We start from the raw sequence: 21,904 nt of genomic DNA on the forward strand, positions 1-21,904 counted from the left end.
GAGGAAACGGGTTTACAACAATTTTTGAAATAATATCATTATTATATATCTTTATAACTTTTTTAATTTATTATTTCTACATGTATTTCTTTAAATTTATCTTTCCTTTTTGGAGTTTAAAAAAATGTATGTGAAAGAGACTGGCTGGTGACTACTGGTTATAGCTTAACACGTGACCTGGTTGTAAATTTTCGAACTGTAAAGATCCATCAGGTTGATACTGATCAAGACAGCCATAGAGGTAAAGGTAAAAGTAAATTATTTTACTTCGATAACGCGGAGAATGGTTGCCCAAGTCTTCCGAGCCAAGGCCTCATGTTTATTGCGCTCAAAGGTGCGCCCTCTACCCCCTCTTACTATCAGTGTTCCTTTTTACGGGCATTTAAAGCTAATAGACCTCTTCGGCTTGGGGTAATGTTTTCCCATTTCAGACCACGTGTCATTCCCTTGAGAATGAGATTTTTTGTTTGAGCTGTATCCATATTCATGTGTCTTCTCTTGTGCAGCCGAGCGCAAGCCTTAAACAAAGGAATGATACTCTAGGGAATGAAATGTGGTCTGAAATGGGAAAACATTACCCCTAGCCGAAGAGCTAGGTCTATTAACGCTACACAGAACATAGAGAAGTCGAAACAGACGTGGAGCTCCTAAGGATCGAACTATGGACCTCTAGCTCTGAAGGCCGTGCACTAGCGCACTATAACAAACTGAGCTACGCCTGCTCCTAGAGTCCCTGTATTGGACATGTATCAAAACTCTTTGTTTGGTACTCAACTATGCCAGTTATCAAACTGTACAGATCCATCAGGTTGATACTGGTCAAGACAGCCATGGAATCCTCGTACTGGACATGTATCGAAACCCTTTGTTTGGTACTCAACCATGCCAGTTATCGAACTGTACAGATCCATCAGGTTGATACTGGTCAAGACAGCCATGGAATCCTCGTACTGGACATGTATCGAAACCCTTTGTTTGGTACTCAACCATGCCAGTTATCGAACTGTACAGATCCATCAGGTTGATACTGGTCAAGACAGCCATGGAATCCTCGTACTGGACATGTATCGAAACCCTTTGTTTGGTACTCAACCATGCCAGTTATCGAACTGCACAGATCCATCATTTTCATACTGGTCAAGACAGCCATGGAATCCTCGTACTGGACATGTATTGAAACCCTTTGTATGGTACTCAATCCAACCCGAAGTTGCACCACTTGACATCCAATGCTCTGCATGTCTATATATGTTATATCCATACCTAATAAGAGATATAACAGTAATACGCGCAATAAGTTACATTGAAAATGGAATTTCGTCTAAGTATTTGTATTTTCATTTTTTTTTTTCTTGCCGCGGTTACATGATTGCATCGTAGTAAGATTTCCAATGTGATTACCTGCGCAACCTGTTTTTCTGCGTAAATGCTTTGGGTAGGTATTATTATGGTTCGGCTGAAGACAGCAACAATATAAAACCTTTAGAGCAGTTTTCGTACGGACTGTGAAAAGCTCACGTCACATGCACGAACACGGTCGTGACACGGCAATGCACACGCAGACCATTCACATTGCACGAGAATTTACTCTCCATCCAATCAAATGCCCGAAACACGGCATGAACACGGGGCGAACACGGCCAGACCAATCACGTTGCGCGAGGGAAAAAAATCCAATCAAAAAATTATGATAAAATCATCGGTAAGGCACGCAAACGACACCGAACCTTTTTTACGTCACAGTCATACGAAACCTGCTCTATGCGTGCGGCCTCACCTGTTTCTGACATGTTTCCCCAGGTTTTCAGGTACGTTGACCCAGTCTCCACAGAACTGAACCTTTGTTGGCCTGACACCCATGTTTGTGAGTCTTTCTGAATCCATCTTGTGTTGTCCATACATTTGAATGTACCATCCATCAGCAAGGATTTCTATCTTCCCCCCAGCCATACGGCCTTCTACACAACACCATGGCGAACCTAACAAGGTAAAAAATCAAACAGTTCGGTATGCACTTGGCTGAGATTGAGCAAGAGAACGGATTAAAAAGGGCTGGGAATTCGAAGAACTGTCCGTATACGGTATGTACCCGGGTGTAGTCCCGTTTCGTATCAATCTTATCCTGATCTATATATGAGGGGGCTGCCAAGATTTCTCGACTTGGCTTGTCAGACATATCTCGCTCGCATGCGTAGCGATTCACTCAGTCTTTAGTCGACCGATGGCAAATATCGTGTCGTGTACATAGCTGTGAAGCAAATATTTTTCTTTTGCACCAAAACAAATTTTATATTGTGTTTGCCTGCTGCGCGCGCAGCCTTCGAAGATGTAAAACTAGTTGTTTGTTCTCAGCTACTGGAAGTGAAGATACTGATTACGACATATCTAACTGTATGTGCTCGCTTACTTATATCACGTAATAGATAGCCTCTCTCCACCATTGCCTTCTTTGTTTCTTTAATCTTTTCGTAATCAGACGTCAAAAATGTGATATCAGCATCTCTCTCCCAGGGCAGGACTTTGTTGAACTTAACCGCTCCTAACAAGGTCCCTTCTTGCAGTTCACAAATGGCATTATTACTGTCACACTCTGACATGATGAACTTGATGGCATCGGCTAAATTCTCCAAGCAGCAAGGAGCAACAGCAAGGCCATCTCGTATAACGCATCTGTCACCTGACCTATGCTTGACGTCACGGCGACAACCAGCAGCAGTTAGGCGGAAACGCGAAGCGCCGGCATTGCCAAAAATCACAAGTCGAAAAACACCAGGGGGGGGGGTGGGTTTTTGGAGGTCGGTAATCCGCCCTACAGGGGGTCTTGCGCGATCCGCATGCAGCGCGAAATGTGCCTAACTGCTGCTCTGTTGGGGTCGCAAATGGAGGTAAAGATATTTCATAAATATACGATGCATGAATGTAAGAAGTTCACCAATGACTTTTGCATAATTTGTCTAAGACCTAGAGTCGTCATGCCCAAGCCAGAACCCTTTTGGTGTTGTGGTAAAAAAATGCAGATAGAGGAGGATACGTCAGCACAGTGTTACGAGTGTGGTAAGAATATTCGTAACGCGGTGCCAAATGTTACCAAAGAACAGTATTACGCCAATGGAGGTCGTAAGAAAACGCCATATAAGAGGTTGAAATACTTCCGAGACTGGATGAGTCATATCCAAGGTTTACATCCGGTATATTTAGACACGCGGGAGATCGTGGACAATTTGGAAGAGCCCTCGCCGCAAAGTCTACGAAAGACATTGAAAAAATTAAAGCTAGGGAAATATTACAAAGCTATTCCCTATCTTTTGTCTGAAATTACCGGTAGGCGTATTCCTCATGTCCCAGATATGCAAAGGGCCGAGTGGTTATTCTGTCGGCTGGATAAGGATATTCCTTATTACCCCGACGTAATTTACGAAATATTCCAGCAAATAGACCCCAACCACCCCCTATTAGAATGGATTCCGAGAAGATGAAATGTGCAGTCGAAATCCCCCTACGTTCTTTTCAAAGCAGATGTTTACTGAGCGAGTTTTCTTTGTAGATCTTCCTTTGCCTCCTGGTAGATCTGTTTTCGAGATTCCTCGGAAAGATCTTTCACTATGGTTTTTTTATTGCCCGACTTTAATTCGCCGTATTTCTTTTCCTCCGCGAGGATCAAAGAAAACTCCGTGTCGTCTATGCGGCGGTCCCGCAGAGCCTTGGAGACCAAGTCGGCGATGGTGTTAGCCTTTGCTCTTGCAAGGGCTATGTGCGAGTCATGTTTGGATATCTTACCAGACAATTGCTTTATGACGCCTGTCATGACAGCGGAAACTATGCCGCAGACGGCGCCAACGCTGGCTAAAGGAATGCCAACGACGACTCCGGGGCCTGTTAGAGAAGTAGCGACGCCGGTGCCAGTAAGAGCCACGGACATGGAGCCGGAAGTTATGGCTATTTTATGCAAGATGCTTCGAGCTCTAGCGTACTTTTTTCTAACCTCTTCATAGTGTTTCGCTTGCCCTTCCAAGTAAGCCAATATTAAGTTCGCTTTATTCAGACGAAAGTTCTCGGCGTTCAATTCTGTAGGACCTATGGTGGGAACATCTGGGTACAACTGAGGTGCTGAAGGTATAACATCCATTATATACTAATGTACGACGCTTTTGGGAATGACGTAGCGGCGCAGCCACATCACGACAACCGGGATTATGCCAACTGGAGAGCATTTAGGAAGAAGTTTCCAAATGTAGACCCAAGTATGTTTGAAAGAAGGTCTGATGGGATTTACTCTGGTGGCTACCTGATATACAGCAATTCGCTATTAGAACAAGCGAAGTTGGTGCAACTGGGTGATGATGGTATACAGCGATTTACTATTGGGAAGCCATCGCCCGTGCCGAAACCCGTTAAGCATGAGGAAAAGCCAAAGTCCAACTTCCCAGAGAATTTACTGCTTACGGATGAAGAATATCCATTTTACGATAATAAAGACACGAAGGGTTTCGAAGATTTGGTTACCACTTTAAAAATACCCGTAGGTAAGTCTTCCTTTAAGATGAAGGTTAGAGACATCTTCAGAGAAACGCGCATCAAGCATACGTCAGGTAAAGAAGCCCGTGAATGGCTTGCGGGGCCTAACATGCGGTATTGGCCGCAGCAGTTGAACTTTGCTGTGTGGGCTGCGACGAAAGGATGTGGAGTAGCCATGGATATGCTGCACATTCCTTTCCTGCGATTTCACGTTGCTTTTACCATCCGCAGAATATTGTTTGAACTAGGAGCGCCTCTTCCCAATGATACTGTCTTTAACGCGAAGGATAATAAGTATGATAAAGTCGCATGGGAGCGTTTGAAAAATGAATTCAACCTAGCGAATCCCGACTTTCGTAATAAAGAAGGCGCCGCACACGGACTCGGAGAAACTTACACTTACACTGCATATGTCGGAGCCAGCATAGAAAGGGCTGGAATGGGATACCCCAGCAGATGGGAATTCTCTGACCTTGGTGGAAGAGCATCGAAGGGCACTTTGATTTACTTCATAGAAAGCAAAGAAACCAATCCATGGGCACCATTCGTTGCCGCGAAAGGAATTGGTTTAAAGAACCAAGCAAGGATTAACCGCAGCATTGAAGCTTTCGTTTACTGCGTCCTAGGTGCGCAAGTTAGCACCCGCAGTCCTATTGTGAGTGCCTCTGGAGCGTCAAAAGAAACCCAACAAGTATTCCTCGTTCTCTTCGACGGTGCTATTATCGAGAATGATATCTCGAAGTCAGTGCAGAGATATCAATTAGCGGTGCAGCAGTCTAAAGTGCGACTGGATTACGCATTGTCGCCCGGCTGTTGGTTAATGCCCAGCAATTTAGTCATAAACGCTGACTCCGTTGTGGGTTACAACAACAAACTCCAACGCGCTACTAAGGATATGAAGTTTGGTGTGAATGACGTGAACTCTGACACCCTCAGGAATATCCCACATTTCGTGGAGAAGCCAAAAAAAGTGCACGAAACAAAGCCTGCCGTGGAAAAGCCAAAAAAGGTGTATGAAAAACCGAAAAAAGTGCATGAAGCGCCTGTGAAGCCCGTGAGACTACCTAAAAAAGAAGAGGAATCTGACCATGCCTTATTGAAAGCCGGCTTAGCAGCTGCAAGTGTTGGTTTGAGCTATTATATATGGCGATGAACAACCCTTACGTAGCTGGAGTAGATTGCGTTTATACGACTTACACAGGCGAAAAAAACTATAGACAGAGCTCTTGGGTTGATGTCACCGGAATGTCTGTAGACTTGAACTACTCAGGAAGGAAGTTAATAATATGTAGTATTTGCATTGGCACGAGCAGTCATGCTAACGTGGGATTTAGGTTCCTGGATGAGAATGGTATACTGCAGCCTATGCGCGCAAAAACGAACAATAGAGAGCCCACGCATTTCTCAGTAGAGCCCAACCCTAACAGCACTGAGAATCTATCCGTTTGGACTTTCCATATGGTCGCCGACTGCCATGGGATGGTAAAATTACAAATGCGTGTAGACGATACGGGAATCGTCACCGTGAATAGCATACATGACCAAAGAGACCAGCCCTATAATCACGCTACCATTAGCACTCTTACGGTATTAAGCTTGTAATATATGAATCCACATGTAAAGGAAACCCATCATGTTTTCCATTTAGACCAAAAGGAATATGGCGAAAAGAATGAGTGGATTGACATCGGAATGTGGGTTGAAGTTGGGGGTTTGGGATTGATCATTTGCACTATTAGCATTAACACGGGTAATGGTGCAAACGTGGGGTTTAGGCTCGTCGACGAGAATAACCACCCATTGCCACCATACAGAAAAAAAGTTAACAATAGAAGCCCGACCCATTTTTCGTCGGAGCCCCCTCCGCTAAGCGGAGAAGACTTAACGCCGGTTACTTTTCATATGATAGCCAACTGCCAATATGCCAAGCTGCAAATTCTATCCCACGATGGTAACGTAAGGATGAATTACGTCGGCGGCGCTGCCACCCCCGACAGGACCTGGAGCCATAAGTCCATTAGCACCATGAGCGTGCTGCCGCTAGTTCCGCATTATCAAGGCGGGGCTAATACTATCTTTACTTATCCCCAGTCGAGAACGCCTCGGGCGACCGACGACGATAAGCCACCAGTAATACACAAGGATAAGATTAAGCCTTCATCTTCTTCAGGAGTACCACTCCAATAGCTACTACGAGGATCCAAATGTTATTCCCCACAAACTTCAACAGTTCTCCGCCGGCCCTAAGTGCCAAGGAAACGACCGAACCCAGCAGCCCAGGAAGACCGGCTGCCATTTTTTTCCCTAAGTCCGTCAGCCCATTGCCTAATTTCTTTACGCCCGCGCCTGTAGCCTTAAGCGCGGATAGGATAACTCCTACTACGCTTGAAATAGCAACCGCGAATGCCAGCGGAACGCCATACTTCAAAAGGGCTCTTTTTATCTTTTCCTTGGTGGTAAGCCCCAGCTCCCTTTCCTTACCTTCTATTTGCGTTTGTAATTCCGCCAGTCTTTCCTGAAGGGTTTCTACTTCCTTTTGGGCTGCCTCCCTTTCTTCTTCAGGGCGAGTTTGATCTTCGATTATTACTCGCTGTCGATCTATTTCGTACTCCAAGTCTTCGACGGCCTGTCGAAGTTGCCGTATTTGTTCCTCCGCCACTGCCTTGTCCACCATCAATTGCCTTTCTCTGTCAACAGACTCCATTAATTCTTGTCCTAAGCGCTGTAGTTCCGTGTCTTTTCCCGCCGCTTCATTCAAAGCAGCCCTTAGCTGATTCCTTGCGTCGCTTTTTTCGTCCAACGCCTTAGAAAGTCTATTCCTAAAGTCTACGATTTCGTCGGCATGGCTTTTAGTAGTTAGTTCATTTCGTTTAATGAATTCGTCTTCCAATTCTCTTATACGTTCCTGCAATGCTTGGTTTTCCTCTTGGACGGCTTCGAAGCGACTGACGATACCGCCTTCTTTCTTGGTTACGTAGTCGAGTTGTCGCGTAAGGTCATCGATGGTTATGTTATTTTCCTGTATTTCCTTCTTAAGTGCTTCCTTTTCAGCAGTCTCGTCGCTCCCCAATTGGCTAAGTTTTTCCTGGCGCTCCTCTTGCAGTCTGATTGCGGATCTGAGGGCATCTTTAGTGGCAGGGTTCGAAAGACCTCTACGGAATGCCCTTTGAGCAGCTTCCGTTTCCTTTTCTGTCAAAGTGCTTAGCATCGTCAAGTTGGGCGTTCCCAGCGCATTTGTGACTCCTTTTGGAAGCTGGTTGTTAAGCAGGCTGGTATTTCTCCTTTGATACAGGTTATGCCATTTTTCCCTACCCGATTCTCTAACTTGAACCTGCCCTTTGTCTCCTATTTGGAAGTCCAAAAGAGCCAGGTTTATGTTTGGGTATCGCTCTCTTAGGTCCTCGATGAGGTCCGCTATTAAGTCCGACCGCACGCCAAGGGATTCCATTTGTAAGTAGTCTGGAATGGGCGTGTGGGGGTTCTTAGACTTGAATTTATCTCTCAAAGAACGCATAACATCGCTGGCCCTGACGCCATACTTGTTCAGCAATTTCTCAAAAAGGCCTCGTCCGTCTGCGTTGTCATTAGGAAGTAAAGACTCATATTCTTCGTCATTAATGTCGACTTGGCCTTCTTCGGTGGTGGGATCAAAATCCGTTCCTTCTACTTCCATTATATATGATAAGCTCAAAGTTAAATCCCAACGTATTACCTAAGCAGGTTGGCGGGCTGAAAGCAGAACGCACCTTTCACCGGGTCACATTCACACCTTCTAGCGCTAAACCTGGAGAAACCCTGTACGTAGGCGTGCCCCGCCTAACGGATAACCTAGTCTTAGTACCCGGCACCCTGGCGTTAAGGTTTGACCTAGCAATACAACCAAGCACGAAATTAGAAACTTACGTCGTCAATAACGCAGGCAGAAACCTCGTCTCTAAGATGAGAATCAAGTTTGCTGGGGAATCCCTTTTGGACTTAAATAGGTACGATCTGTATACCACCTATAAGGACATATGGTTAACGGCCTTCGACCGCGCACAAAGAATAGAGCAGGGAATTGGAAGCGTCATTCTTCGTAAGGTCCGCAGTGATACTAAGACACAACCTACGGATTCTGGTGACGCAACGGCAGTAGCAGACGCAAAGCGAATAAAGACCGCCTATGGTATTAAGTATGTCATACCGCTGGACTTTGAAGTGATTACGAATCACGGTGTGTATTATCCCAGGCAGTTAAGTGAACTACAGTTTGAAGTAACCCTAGCGGATACCACAAACATCTTGCAGATGGACGCATCTGGGACAGCACTTACCGGAAGTATTCATCCCTATTCCGTTACCAACTTAGAGCTACAGTACGAAACGGTATACAGCGAAGATTTAGCACGCAGTGCTGGCATGGAATACAGCTCCGGCAAGGCATTCCTTTACGACCACGTGGTGATGTATAAGACATTTAGCTTCTTGGATAAGACGGATGAGGTTATCAACCAAAGCATTAACCTCCCCCGAAGAAGTCTCACGGGGTTAATGCTGGTGTTTGCCAAACCCTACGAGGCTGGTAAGCGCGACTCCGAAGCGTTCCACAACCCCAACATTACTAACGTCGGCGTGAACATAAACGGAGTCCCAAACAAGGTCTACTCCCAGGGGATAAAGCCCGCAGACGTCTACAGGGAGGCAAAGCGCAAGTTTGGCGACCAAATTAACCCCGAGGAATTCTTTAAGGATAAGTATGCGCTGTGGATTGATATGCGCACCATCAACGACGAAGACCTACATGGCCAGGGTTTACGTCTAGTAAATACGCAGGATGGCATAACATTGGAGATCAAGCGCACCAAGAACTCCTCCGCGGGCGACGCTGACAAGATAAACTGCTACGTCTTCGTCGTGTCTGACGCGCAACTGAGCGTGGAAATGAACCAACTTAAAAGTGTTGCATATTAGGGTTAAAATATTTCTTAGGTATACAATGCTGCAAATATTTGAAAACAACGGTACGAAACTGCAATGCATAGTGCAAGGCGACAAACTGTACTTTAAAGCGAAGTCCGTGGCTGATGCCTTGGGTTACGTAAATTCCAGAAAAGCGGCGTCTGATCACGTCTCAGAGGAAAACAAGGTAACTTTGAGGTCTATAAAGGGTGTCAATCTGACTGACACCCTTAATGCGCAACCACATTCCGTTTACATCACTGAAATGGGTCTTTATGAGTTAATATTCGGATCTGAAAAGTCCGTAGCTAAGGAGTTCAGGAAATGGGTGTTAGGTGACGTTCTTCCTACGCTAAGAAAAACGGGTAAATATGCAATAGACAAGCGCTTCGACGGTCCAAACAAGTTGGTATTCAAAATAGAAAATGAGTTCGACCTGCATAAAAAGGTGGTGGACTACATCCGCAAGTTTTACCCCCAAATGCTCATAGCCCCTGGCCTAGGTGAACTGCAGGATTCAGACGGCAAACGTATAAAGTGCTGGCAGAAAGGATATCAACGCGGTCAACCCGACTTAATGATCTTGAACGCGCATACACATTACTGTGGATTCTGCATAGAGCTGAAGACCCCAAAAGGCAACGGCAGGTTATCTGAGGATCAGCAACTGCTCTTACAGAGGTATGAAGAAAACGGCTATAAGGTGCTCGTAAGCAGCGACTACGATGTCATTTGCAGGGAGATCACTGCGTATGCTGAACACCTACGAATTCCCTGCAGGTGGTGTTGTAAGGTCTTTAAAACCTCGGAGACTTTGGCAACACACTTAAAGATATTTCATAGAATATATGGACAAGGATAAATTTAACGAGTTAAAGTTTATACAAACATACTGGAGGGATTTGCAGGTGGGGGAGATTTACGAGATAAAGAATTACGTGGTCTTTGAAGACTTGGACCGCCTGCGTTTGGTCTTAAAGAATAAAAAAAGAACATACACCCTTTGGGCGCCCGATAGGATAAGGTACGCCATCGAAGGGCAGGACGTTACCCATGTTATGAGCCATGGTAAAAAGGATGGCAGGTGGGTATTTGACGTGGTTAATTGGGAGCCTGAGAGTCCTCTGCATTCGTAAGGACGTCTGCTAAAGTCCGCTGCGCTTTAGGATCCGCGGAGCACCAATGGGATCCTTCAAGAAATACCTTGCCGCAATGAAGGCAGGTGTATTTTTTACGCGGCGGCGTAATGCAATCAGCTGGTGGTTCGCACGTAATACAGTCCATATATTGAAAGGGTAATTAGGAATCCTCCCAGAAATGCCACAAAGTAGGCTAGCATATACCTTTAAAGGGGTTCTTATTTTTCTTAATAATAAATGAGAATAAGAATGGGGTTTGCGCAAACCCCATTCTAAAAGGGTCTCAGAATGTTGAGTATAAGGTTGTTATATTGTTAAGGACGTTTATTTGTCGAGGCAGTTGAAGATATGTTCCTCTTCTCTGATGCAACCACAACGGTCGCACTCCTGCCTCCAATACTCCCTTTTAGTCCACGGAACGCCTTCTGCGCGTTCGAAAGAGGGGTAAGTACGGACTATCTTCTTATGGTAATCTATGCGATTCCTTAAGTAATCCTCTTTATGCGGGCAGCGACTCATCAAATCCGCACATTTGTAGCAATCCACGCCTTCCAAGTCGTAGCTCCCAAAGAGAAACCGATAGTTGACTTCATGTGTTTTCCGATGCGTCTGTAAACGTTGACGACTGCTTAGTATCTTATTACAGAAACTACACTGTCTGCTTTGTTCACAGACGCCCCTTTTCAGGTGCTCGGAGGTGTTAGGGAATTCCTTATTACAGCCCTTGCAAAGCCCACAAATGCGTTTGTCTTGATGTTGTCGCATCTTTTGAACGGTGCTGAATTCTTTACCACAATCCTTACAAACTTTACTAATTGGTTTCTTTGTGCAAACGCCACGACGAACGTGGTATTGTAGTCTTTGCTTGGTGCTGAACACCTTTTTACACATTGAACAGTTCATTTATACTTAAGTGTACCTTAACCACAATATAACGTATTTTTAACTTTATTGTTAACATTATGAAGTGTCTTTTAAAACAGGTCTGCGGGAGCATACAGCTGCGTTTAAAAGACACTTAAGAATGTTGAGTATAAGGTTGTTATATTGTTAAGTATGTCTGCATGCTGCCTTAAAAAAACACCTAAGAATGTTAAGTATAAGGTTGTTATATCGTTAAGTATGTCTGCATGCTGCTTTAAAAAAACACCTAAGAATGTTAAGTATAAGGTTGTTATATCGTTAAGTATGTTACTTCTAAGAAAAAAGATGTCTTAGAATGTTAAAGATAAGGTTGTTAAATTGTTAAGGATATACGTATGAGTCATTTAAAAGACACCTTAGAATGTTAAAGATAAGGTTGTTAAATTGTTAAGGATATACGTATGAGTCATTTAAAAGACACCTTAGAATGTTAAAGATAAGGTTGTTAAATTGTTAAAGATGTATGAGTCATTTAAAAGACACCTTAGAATGTTAAAGATAAGGTTGTTAAATTGTTAAAGATGTATGAGTCATTTAAAAGACACCTTAGAATGTTAAAGATAAGGTTGTTAAATTGTTAAAGATGTATGAGTCATTTAAAAGACACCTTAGAATGTTAAAGATAAGGTTGTTAAATTGTTAAAGACTATTATCTCTTCTTTTTTTTTAAGGAAAGAAATATCCTTAGGTATATTTTCTTAAGAGAAGAAATAATAGTCCTTAACAATTTAACGACCTTATACTCGACATTCTGAAGTGTCTTTTAGAAGTAACATGCAAGACATCCTTAACAACCTTATAGTTAACATTCTAAGGTGTCTTTTAAACAGCACACGCAGTATATCTTTAACAATTTAACAACCTTATAGTTAACATTCTAAGGTGTCTTTTAAATGACTCATACGTATATCTTTAACAATTTAACAACCATACACTTAACATTCTAAGACATCTTTTAAAGCAGCATGCATATGTCTTTAACAATATAACAACCTTATCTTTAACATTCTAAGGTGTCTTTTAAATGACTCATGTGTATATCTTTAACAATTTAACCACCTTATACTCAACATTCTAAGACATCTTTTAAAGCAGCATGCATATGTCTTTAACAATTTAACAACCTTATCTTTAACATTCTAAGGTGTCTTTTAAATGACTCATACATCTTTAACAATTTAACAACCTTATCTTTAACATTCTAAGGTGTCTTTTAAACGACACATACATCTTTAACAATTTAACAACCTTATCTTTAACATTCTGAGGTGTCTTTTAAACGACACATACATCTTTAACAATTTAACAACCTTATCTTTAACATTCTGAGGTGTCTTTTAAACGACTCTACAGCGGATATCGCATAAAGTCCTTAATGCTTTCTTTAGCCCACGTTGCCATCGTCAACAAGGCACCAAACCTCTCCGCGCGCTTCAGGCTGCACATTTCATCATACAATTCCTGCACGCGCTCTTTTAACCGATCGATCTCCTCCCTTTGCATTTCTATGGTGTCTCTTTTATCTTTTGCGTCGGCGGCAATCCTTCTTACTGCTTCCACTGGGTCCATCGTATATATAATGGATCCGAACCATATTCCTTGTAACGCTCTGATAGTAGGACCCACCGGCTGCGGAAAGACCCAGTTCGTGGTAGAGCAGCTATTAGGACCCTTTAGATACCGCTTTGACTATATTGTGTTATTATGCCCCACCTACGTGAATAACCGCACCTGGACGGGCATAGGAGTGAAAGATGACGACTTCTTTGTAGATATCTTAGACCCTAATGAGTTATCCAGCCATTTGAAGTTTTGGCACAAACAATTCCCCAAGAATACGCAGACACTCCTCATATTGGATGACATTGCCTGCGGGGACGACGTAAAAAGACGCACTTCCGAGCTCGTTAAACTCGCCTTTAGCGGCAGACACGACAATATTAGCGTTTGGTTGCTCTCGCAGCAGCTTACCAGTGTCTCTAAGCCCTTCAGGGAAAACATAGGCTCCCTGGTCGTATTTTATACTCCGAGTCGGAGTGACCTGGAAACCATTCTCTCTGACTACGGCGGTGAGATAAGCAAGGAACAGTTACACGAATACATGCGGCATTTAAAAATGCACCAACATTCCAAAATGATCTTCTCTTTGAGGTTTCCCTACACGGTTGGAATCTATGATTCCTAATGTATATGGACATTGAGCAGCTCTTAGATGAAGTCCCCACACAGCTAGATGAAAGTAACCTTAAGGAACAACTTAACGTCCTTGTGTCTTCGGGGAAGTGCAAAGAAATGATAGGCAAGGAACTTACCCATGAGCAGGTTAATAAGTTGTCAGAAGAGGAGGTTAAGAAGTTCCATAAGAGGTACGAGGCCGCCCTTGCAAGTAAGACCACGGACGCCGTAGCAGACTCCGCTATCCGACTTGCGACTAAATTGCTTGGACTTGCACTGCCCATAGACGACGTGGAGCAACTACGGAAGGACATAAGCGAGGACTATGTTATCGCCCAAGAACTTAAGATAACCTGCGGCTGGTTGTCTTTGAAGTGCGGTAAGTTAATGGCAGTCGCCTCTGTGGCTTTGCACGTAGCTCAGCATGTCGACTTGAAGGAGGTACTAGGTTCCTTCGGAACATCTTGGAAGGACTTCAAGAAGGACAGAGAAGCCTTCCAGGCAGCACTTACTGAGGTACCTGATCAAGTCACCTCAAGTACTTAGTCAAGTCACCTCAAGTACTTAGTCAAGTCATTCTCAAGTACTTAGTCAAGTCGTCGTCAAGTCGTCCTTAAGTCATTGTCAAGTACTTAGTCAAGTCATTGTCAAGTACTTAGTCAAGTCATTGTCAAGTCATCCTTAAGTCATTCTCAAGTTACTTATCAAGTCCTTCAAGTCCTTAGATATAAATGAGTGAACCAGAGCAGCCCGAGCAGAAGATCACCAAGGCTAAATCTCCAGGCAGAGTCGCTGCCGGAAAGAAGCTCGCGGAGATGAACAGGAAGAACAAAGCAAAGAAAGAGGAAAAGGTGGAAGAGAAAGAAGAGGAATCCTTTTGGAATCCCGGCTACGTCATTGGCGCGTTAGGAATTGCTATAGCAGCAGGCAGCCTTTACTTACAATGGCGGGCTACGAAGCCAAAAGTAAAGTGGGAGGCCGCAACGTATCACGCGCCCGTGGAGGTTAGAAAAAGTAAGATCCCTGAAATGGAGTAACCTTCTCGCTTTGTAATATAATGTCAACCAAATTAATTGACGCCGTCCAAGAAGCTGCTATCACAACCTCCATCATCGCCGGTATTGGTTGGGTAGGTAAGAAAGTCCTAAAGGAGGACCTTACTGAGGACCCAAGTAAAAATCTGAGTAACTTTGCTAAGATTACCGCTGCCGTATGCGGGGCTATCATGCTAAGAAATTACCTACAGAAGGAAAAGTACCTGCCTAACATATAATGGTTAGCTTAGTCGCAGGTGGAGTCATTGCAGCTTTAGCATTCACTGGAGCTAATTATGGTGGTAGATATCTGGATAGATTAGTTAGCGGTGATAGAAACGCAGAATCTAACGCTGAGAGGAAGAGGCACGACTTAGCGCTGGAGAAATATCAGCGAGACGTGGCAGCTTGGAATGAAAAAAGACAAGCTTACAGGGATTGGTTGGATAAGAACTACCAAGACAAAATGCAGGCGGATAAGAACTTCGAAAACACAGACTACGCCTTTAAGCTCTATGCGCAGGCGCACCCCGACTTTAGAATGAGAAAGCCTCAGTTTAAGGATTACTATCAGCCTTCTAAGAAACAAAAAGACAATGAATTGGTCTTTGTAGGAGTCGCAGGGCTGGCGGGAGGCGTGGCTTTGGCGTGGGCATTGTAAAATGCCCCTAATATAATGATCGTCTTTTTGGAAAGCGACAAGAATAACTTTACCACTTATCTGAATCCCCCCATCAAAGCCTGTAAGGTTCGGTTGGTTAGTTGCTCTTTGTACAATTCTTGGTATAATTTAGTCAATGCCTTGGTCACTGAGAATAAAGGCGGCGGCGGCAATTATCAAGGCGTATTGCTGCCCGATGGACATTACACACCAATCACCCTTGCTAAGGAATTAGCAAAACACGGTTATACTCTCACCACGGGGTTGCCGCACGAAATGACCCTCAAACATAACATGACGAACCTTACAGTAACCCTAGGAAAGTTTGAACCATTAGGAACTTTATTAAATGTCTCGAAAAAGGCAATTACCACCACGGCAGTTCCCGTAAGTTGGAAAGTTGCATCCTCTTACGAAGTCTATTGCGACTTGGTTCATAGTTACAACAATGGAGAAAAGTCTTCTCTTATGTCCAAGTTTCCACCTAAGGGTAATCCATTTGACCTGGTAGAATACACTCCCATTTCTTTAAGCTATGATTTGTCTAATTTGGTAGAAAGCATAAACATCACCATTAAGGTGGACGGAAAGACGGTGGATTTCAACGGGCGAAAGATCAATCTCGTTTTGGAATTCATATAATGGGCCGCGTAGAGGACAAACTTAAAAGGATTTACTATGGACCTGAAGGCTATTGGAAAGGAGCATCAGCTATTAAGAAACTCGCGACCGCGGCCAGGGTATCAGATGAAACGGCTAAGAACTGGTTAAAAAAACAAACCCTCTGGCAGGTTTATCTTCCCGTGCCTAAGTACATTCCCAGGCCCAGCTTTACCGTAAATGCCCCTAATGAAGTTCATCAGGCGGATTTGCTTTTCTTACCACATGACAAGGTGAGAAGAAAGACCTATAGATACGCTTTGACCGTAGTCGATATCGCAAGCAGATACAAGGACGCCGAACCCATAACCAGCAAGGATTCTGGGGAAGTCGCAGAAGCCCTAGGTAGGATTTATAAGCGCGTTTTGAAATGGCCTAAGCTGCTGCAAGTGGATGCGGGGACAGAGTTCATGGGCGTGGTTACTAAGACCCTGAAAGACCACGACACTAAGATTAGGAGAGCCGAGGCAGAGTACCACAGGGGTCAGAGCATCGTCGAAAGATTTAATAAGACCCTGGCCGAGCGTCTCTTTGGATACCAGTATTGGAAAGAGCTGGAAGATCCCTCCAAACGCAACAGGGAATGGACACAGCGGCTCCCCCAGGTCGTCGCGGCTTTGAACAACGAGGCGGCCAGGGCTACGGGAATGAAACCCAAGGATGCCATAAAAAAGAAACACGTGGAACACAAGTCCTACGTCAGAAGTTCGAGGGCGGTCGGACTGAAGGAAAAAAAGCTCCCCCGCAACATAGTGGTCAGATACCTCTATCAGCCGGGGGAACTCGAAGGTGGCAGTAAGAGAGCCACGGATCCTAACTGGTCTTTGGAAACGTATGAGATTTCGAAGTCCGTCACCAAGGAAGGGCAACCCGTGTTGTATTACCTAAATGGCCCAAGTCGTGGATTTGTTAAGGAAGAGCTGCTCATAGTCCCCAAAGACTCAAAGTAGCGCAGCACCACGCGCCCGATTGCACTCTAGGCATGTCAGTCTTACGTTACCTCTGCAATGCCCGCGTTTATTATTTATACGATCCACGGAGAACTGCTGATCGTCATTTGGGTCAAACCTCCATAGTAGAGGTATGTTACACTTGGCACACCTTGCCCCTTTCTTATAGACGTCGTCCACGCATAGGTCGAACGTCATGCCTTTTCCTTCGTCGTGTCTCTTATAGCGAAGGAGTTTCTTAGCAATGTTCTCCTTTGCTATATCTTCTGGCGTTTTATCGTAACGCAATTGCGGACCCCAAGCCCTCCGCAACTGTTTGGCATGCTCCACACGGCTCACAGCAGTGTAAATCAAATTGCTCCAACATAACCGCTGGTCTATAATCCATAAGGTTTCCTTTACGGTTAGACCTTGCGCGCTGTGGACTGTCATACAATATCCCAAGCGCCAATCTGGATGGGAGGTTATTTTTTCGACCTTTCCCATAGGCACCCAGACTTTATCATGAGTTACCGCGTTTCGCAGTTGGACGTCGGTGCCCGGCACCCACACGTCTCTCTTCTGCATGCGGGTATCGTGGGGCTTGTAGCAAACGGGCACCAAATGGCTTGGGAATCTTTCGCGGTGTACTTCTAATAAATCTTTCTGTATTCGCGATTGTGCTGCGCGCTTGCTGCTCAACACCAAATCCTCTGGATGCCACGCGTGAAGGAAGTCCTCGTAAGATTTTGCCCGCACATGCTTACGCAAAGTCTTATTTTGCTCTGCATCGCTGAGGCCCCTCAATGCCGCCTTTAAGTCTCTTACTTCGTCCTTACTGCGGTAGTCAGCATTGATTTCCTCTGCATGGTCTACAATTCCTTTTAACCATTCGTGGGGCATTTCTCCGCAAATAGGAGGCGGCTGGCATGGATCTCCGGCGAATATCACTTGACACTTTCCGCGGAGGAAGTCTACGAATTCCTGTAAGATCTCTAATGGCACGGTGCAAATCTCATCCCATAATATCACCGGGGGTATGTCGCGTATTGCTTCTGGCACCCACTTTTGACCGTTCCAGCGAAAGAAGCTGTGGTACGTTTGCGCGTCGTAACCCATCTCCGTCAATTCTCGTTCCAGACGGTGCGTCGGCGTTAACACCTTCACGCGAGGAAATAATTCCAAAACCCTGGTGGTCTTACCGCTGCCTCCCGGCCCGTACAGGTACGAAAAGCGTTGGTAAGAAATGGGGTCCACAACGGATGGCAATGGTTCCTCAGTGGGAACGACGGCACCTTTTACGTGTTCCCCGTGGTATTCCACACGTTCTCTCCAGGCTTTTATCTCTTCATCTTTTATACGCCATTGACCACTTTCCGCGAGTTCGTCCTCCGTGTAAAACTCCTGCATTTTTTCTAACACTTCAGGCTTCACGTAGAGGGAATCAGTGGCCACGCGTGGAACGTCCTCTTTGTCAAACCGCAACAGCATTGACAATAGATTAATATGCGCATATGCGAGCATGCTGGCGCGCAAATGGTAATATTGCGGGCGATGATCTTGATAATAGCACAACGCATTCCATCGTTGCTCACCTTTACCTTCTATGAAATAATTCCACTTCTCTACGGACACCATCGTTCCTTGCTCATGTGCGCGTTTTACGAGGAAGCTCAACTCTCCGTCATCGGTTATCAAACGCCGCTGCATGTGCTTTTCTCCTTCTTTCGCGCCTTGGGTGAACTTTCCTATGACGATTCTGGCGGTGGGGTTATGCTCCGGTAACCATTGCGTAAATGCGGAGTGACAAAGTATGGCTTCATGCGCGGTGTATGTGAGAAGCTCGCGCTCTTCGAGAAACTTCAGCAGGGGTATGGGAATCCATTCTTTCTCCTGCAGATGTTTCCCATACCACGCGTAAATTATTGGATGTAAGCCCTTTGCTAACTTCCACGTGGTCAACCGCACGAACCCCGTAGCTGGGGCGTCGTATTTACCTGGCAAAGACACACGAAAGAATTGTGAGTCTGGATGCCCGTAGCGGTCGTAATACTCCTTACAATCCCCAAGGCCTTTAAAACTGGCAGGGTAACAATGTTTCATGTCTAAGGAGACGTATTCGTTCTCGTCATACTCCATGTTCCACAGACCTCCATGGCCGTGCTCTACGCAGGCTTTGGCTATGTCTCCAAATTCCTTAGGTGTTGACTTCCATCCATTCCTTTTCTTCGCAGCTAGGAAGTCCAAACTACGGCTGCTTAAGACCTCGTCTGAAAAGTCTTCCCCTAATGTCGCACACGCACTTTGAATACGTTGGTGTTCTACTTCAGGGCGGTAGAGAGTACCATCCTGCGTCATGAACTGACTTCCTTCCGCGTCCATCAACCAAACGGAATTCTCGTGGACCAATTCTGCCAACGGCGATGCTTTATAAACCTTAGTTTCCTTTTTTTTGGGGAACCCAAGTTCTCGCCAAGCATGTCCATTGTGTTGGTAGATGACGATAGCAGCACCTCTACCTCCATATTTTTCCGTCCCTTCGTAGATGTAGCCGCCCGTGATATCCTTCACGTGTATGCGGCGTTCTAAAGCCGTCTCTAACTTCTGGATGTTTTTGATGGTACCTCCGGTTTTATGCGTGTTCTTTTCCCATTTCCTTATGGCCTCTCTCCTCTTGGGCGTAAGCTTACCACCACGAGAGGCATCTTCAAAGAACCCCCTTACTAACTTCCCGACACAATTCCCCGGATGTCGCATTGGTTGCAACTTTCTGACATCCGGCTCCTTAATCTCGTACGCGCCGTAAATGACAACGGTAACCGGGTAAGCGACCTCATAGAATAGCATGTCAATCCCCTCTAATGCCCCTGGTCTCGTTTGCTTATTCAAGACGAACAAACTCTGCTTACCAGACGCCCTGATGGGATTACGGCCCTTTTCTATCACCCACTCGCCGTCCAAATACTTCACGAACGTCAACTCCAAACGGTAGTCGCCGTCCGGCATTCTGTCGATTATCTTTTCAGCCATCTCGTGATTCATCGTCTTGTCTGTCTTTCCCTCCATAAACGTCGCGAAGACAAAATCCGCATCTGAGTTATCCATCACCTGATTTCCCAGCCTGCGCACAGTTGCGTTTTGAATGTCGTTGACGGATGCCATGTATATCTAAAGGATATCTTTCCCTCTGTTTGCGACCCCAACAGAGCAGCAGTTAGGCACATTTCGCGCTGCATGCGGATCGCGCAAGACCCCCTGTAGGGCGGATTACCGACCTCCAAAAACCCACCCCCCCCCCTGGTGTTTTTCGACTTGTGATTTTTGGCAATGCCGGCGCTTCGCGTTTCCGCCTAACTGCTGCTCAACCATACCATCGAACCTTCCCATCAGCCTCTATGATCTTTCTGATCACGTGACGATTGGCAAACTGTTGCAAATCAATGTCTTCTACGTTCTTTTTCTGCACGTGAAACATCACATCCGGGCAACTAAGAACTCTGTCACCATGACTACCAGCTGCACGCTGGTATTTCAATCTTAGAAACAAGTCCTCGTAAATACCATAGTTTAGAGTCTGGTCGAATTTCATTGCTAGCAAAGTTTTAGTTCTTGTCAAAAAAGGTCCTGATAAATGATCACATACCAAGCACTCATTGAAAGATCTTTGATAACCTGATTTGTAAGTTAGTGTGAAATTCCTGAGCTGAAGACGTTGACAATTATTGGACCAATGTCCAGTAAGATTTCTGGAGCTTCCGCCTACGAAAAGAGTTGAGTTACGAGCTGAAAGCACACGAATCAATCTGTCAATATTTACTTCGCCTGTAAAATGGCTGAGTTGGTTTGCAATTGCCAGGTACGGAGTGTCGACCTGCTCTATTAGTTCCTGAAGAACCCGACCACGCGGAACGACCCCGACATTTGTAAAATTTAAAGCTTTTCTTCTAATTTTGTTTCTCAGTCCTCTAAATGTTTTCTCTGTTTTATTAACGACGATATTCATTTTTATACCAGGGTAAAACTGGTCAATATTGTTAATAAATTCAACCATTTTTTCATAGTAGTACGGTGGTTGATCAGCGATAATCTCGCCTTCATCTGATCTCCGTGCAACAGGTACATCGTCAAATATTAAAGTAACAAGATCCTTGACCGGAACCTTTGTCGAACAATTTGTTGTATCGAATCCTTTATTATACATAGGATATCCAAACGTAGGCCCATGATAGATCTCTGGGCACACCACAGGTGTGATATCATCTTGGTGAAGATTCACTTGGTCGTTTTTGTGTCTGTTTGAGCGAGGCTGTTTGTTTGTGATAATCTGAATTTCACTGTATAACTTTTGCAGGTTATTGTAGTAACTATCTATTTGTTTTGCCATTGTAGGATCCTTATCAACAATCATTCTAATATGTATTAAATCCTTTGTAAGTCTTTCTAAGCGATCTATCACTTCATCACTGGCAGCACACAAAGGGCTTCCAGAAACCAGTACCTCAAATCTTGCGTGTCTTTCTTGTAGGGTCAAATCTTGAAACACGCGATAGATACTTAACGATAGAAATAAAATAAATAACGCCATAAAAACGATTTTGGTTTGCTTGTAAATCGATATCCTAGCCATCACTGCTGACTTCGGTTGCACGAAAGATTTACTTAAACGTTTGGTGTGACCATTTGATGGGTAGGATTATTCAACGCAGCGACCAACTAGCGTATTGATATTAGTAACAGCAAGAAACCATTGTTCAATAACGTAAACCATGTATAATCAAATGAATGCTGTGTAAACACGTCTGCCGAGTAACATATCTTATTATTCCCACGTACATATCCAAGTACGGTCTTTTATAGAAGAATTTAAAGAGGTTAAAACGCTATATTCCAAATGGCACCATTAGCCGGTTATTCAGTAACGATTAGGTT

The 21,904-nt window shown here is 44.6% G+C and overlaps 2 protein-coding genes across 2 annotated transcripts; one reads left to right on the plus strand and one right to left on the minus strand.

Annotated features, from left to right (window-relative positions):
- Positions 1 to 110: 110 nt before the first annotated feature.
- LOC116292195 (uncharacterized) lies at positions 111 to 21,602 on the minus strand. The gene is made up of 4 exons (XM_089025506.1): positions 20,344 to 21,602; positions 2,408 to 2,709; positions 1,778 to 1,979; positions 111 to 1,263 (listed from the first exon to the last, which is right to left on the minus strand). The coding sequence occupies exons 1-4, from the start codon at positions 21,600 to 21,602 to the stop codon at positions 1,089 to 1,091; spliced, it is 1,938 nt and encodes a 645-aa protein (XP_088881632.1). The 3' UTR covers positions 111 to 1,088.
- On the plus strand, positions 4,541 to 5,668 carry LOC148904283 (uncharacterized). The gene has a single exon (XM_089025457.1). It carries the CDS (start codon positions 4,541 to 4,543, stop codon positions 5,666 to 5,668), a length of 1,128 nt encoding a protein of 375 aa, XP_088881583.1.
- Positions 21,603 to 21,904: the final 302 nt, after the last annotated feature.

Source organism: Actinia tenebrosa, unplaced genomic scaffold (genome assembly GCF_029948245.1).
Source record: "Actinia tenebrosa isolate PJP-AT-01 unplaced genomic scaffold, QUT_ActTen_1.0 utg344__unscaffolded, whole genome shotgun sequence".
Lineage (NCBI taxonomy): Eukaryota > Metazoa > Cnidaria > Anthozoa > Actiniaria > Actiniidae > Actinia > Actinia tenebrosa.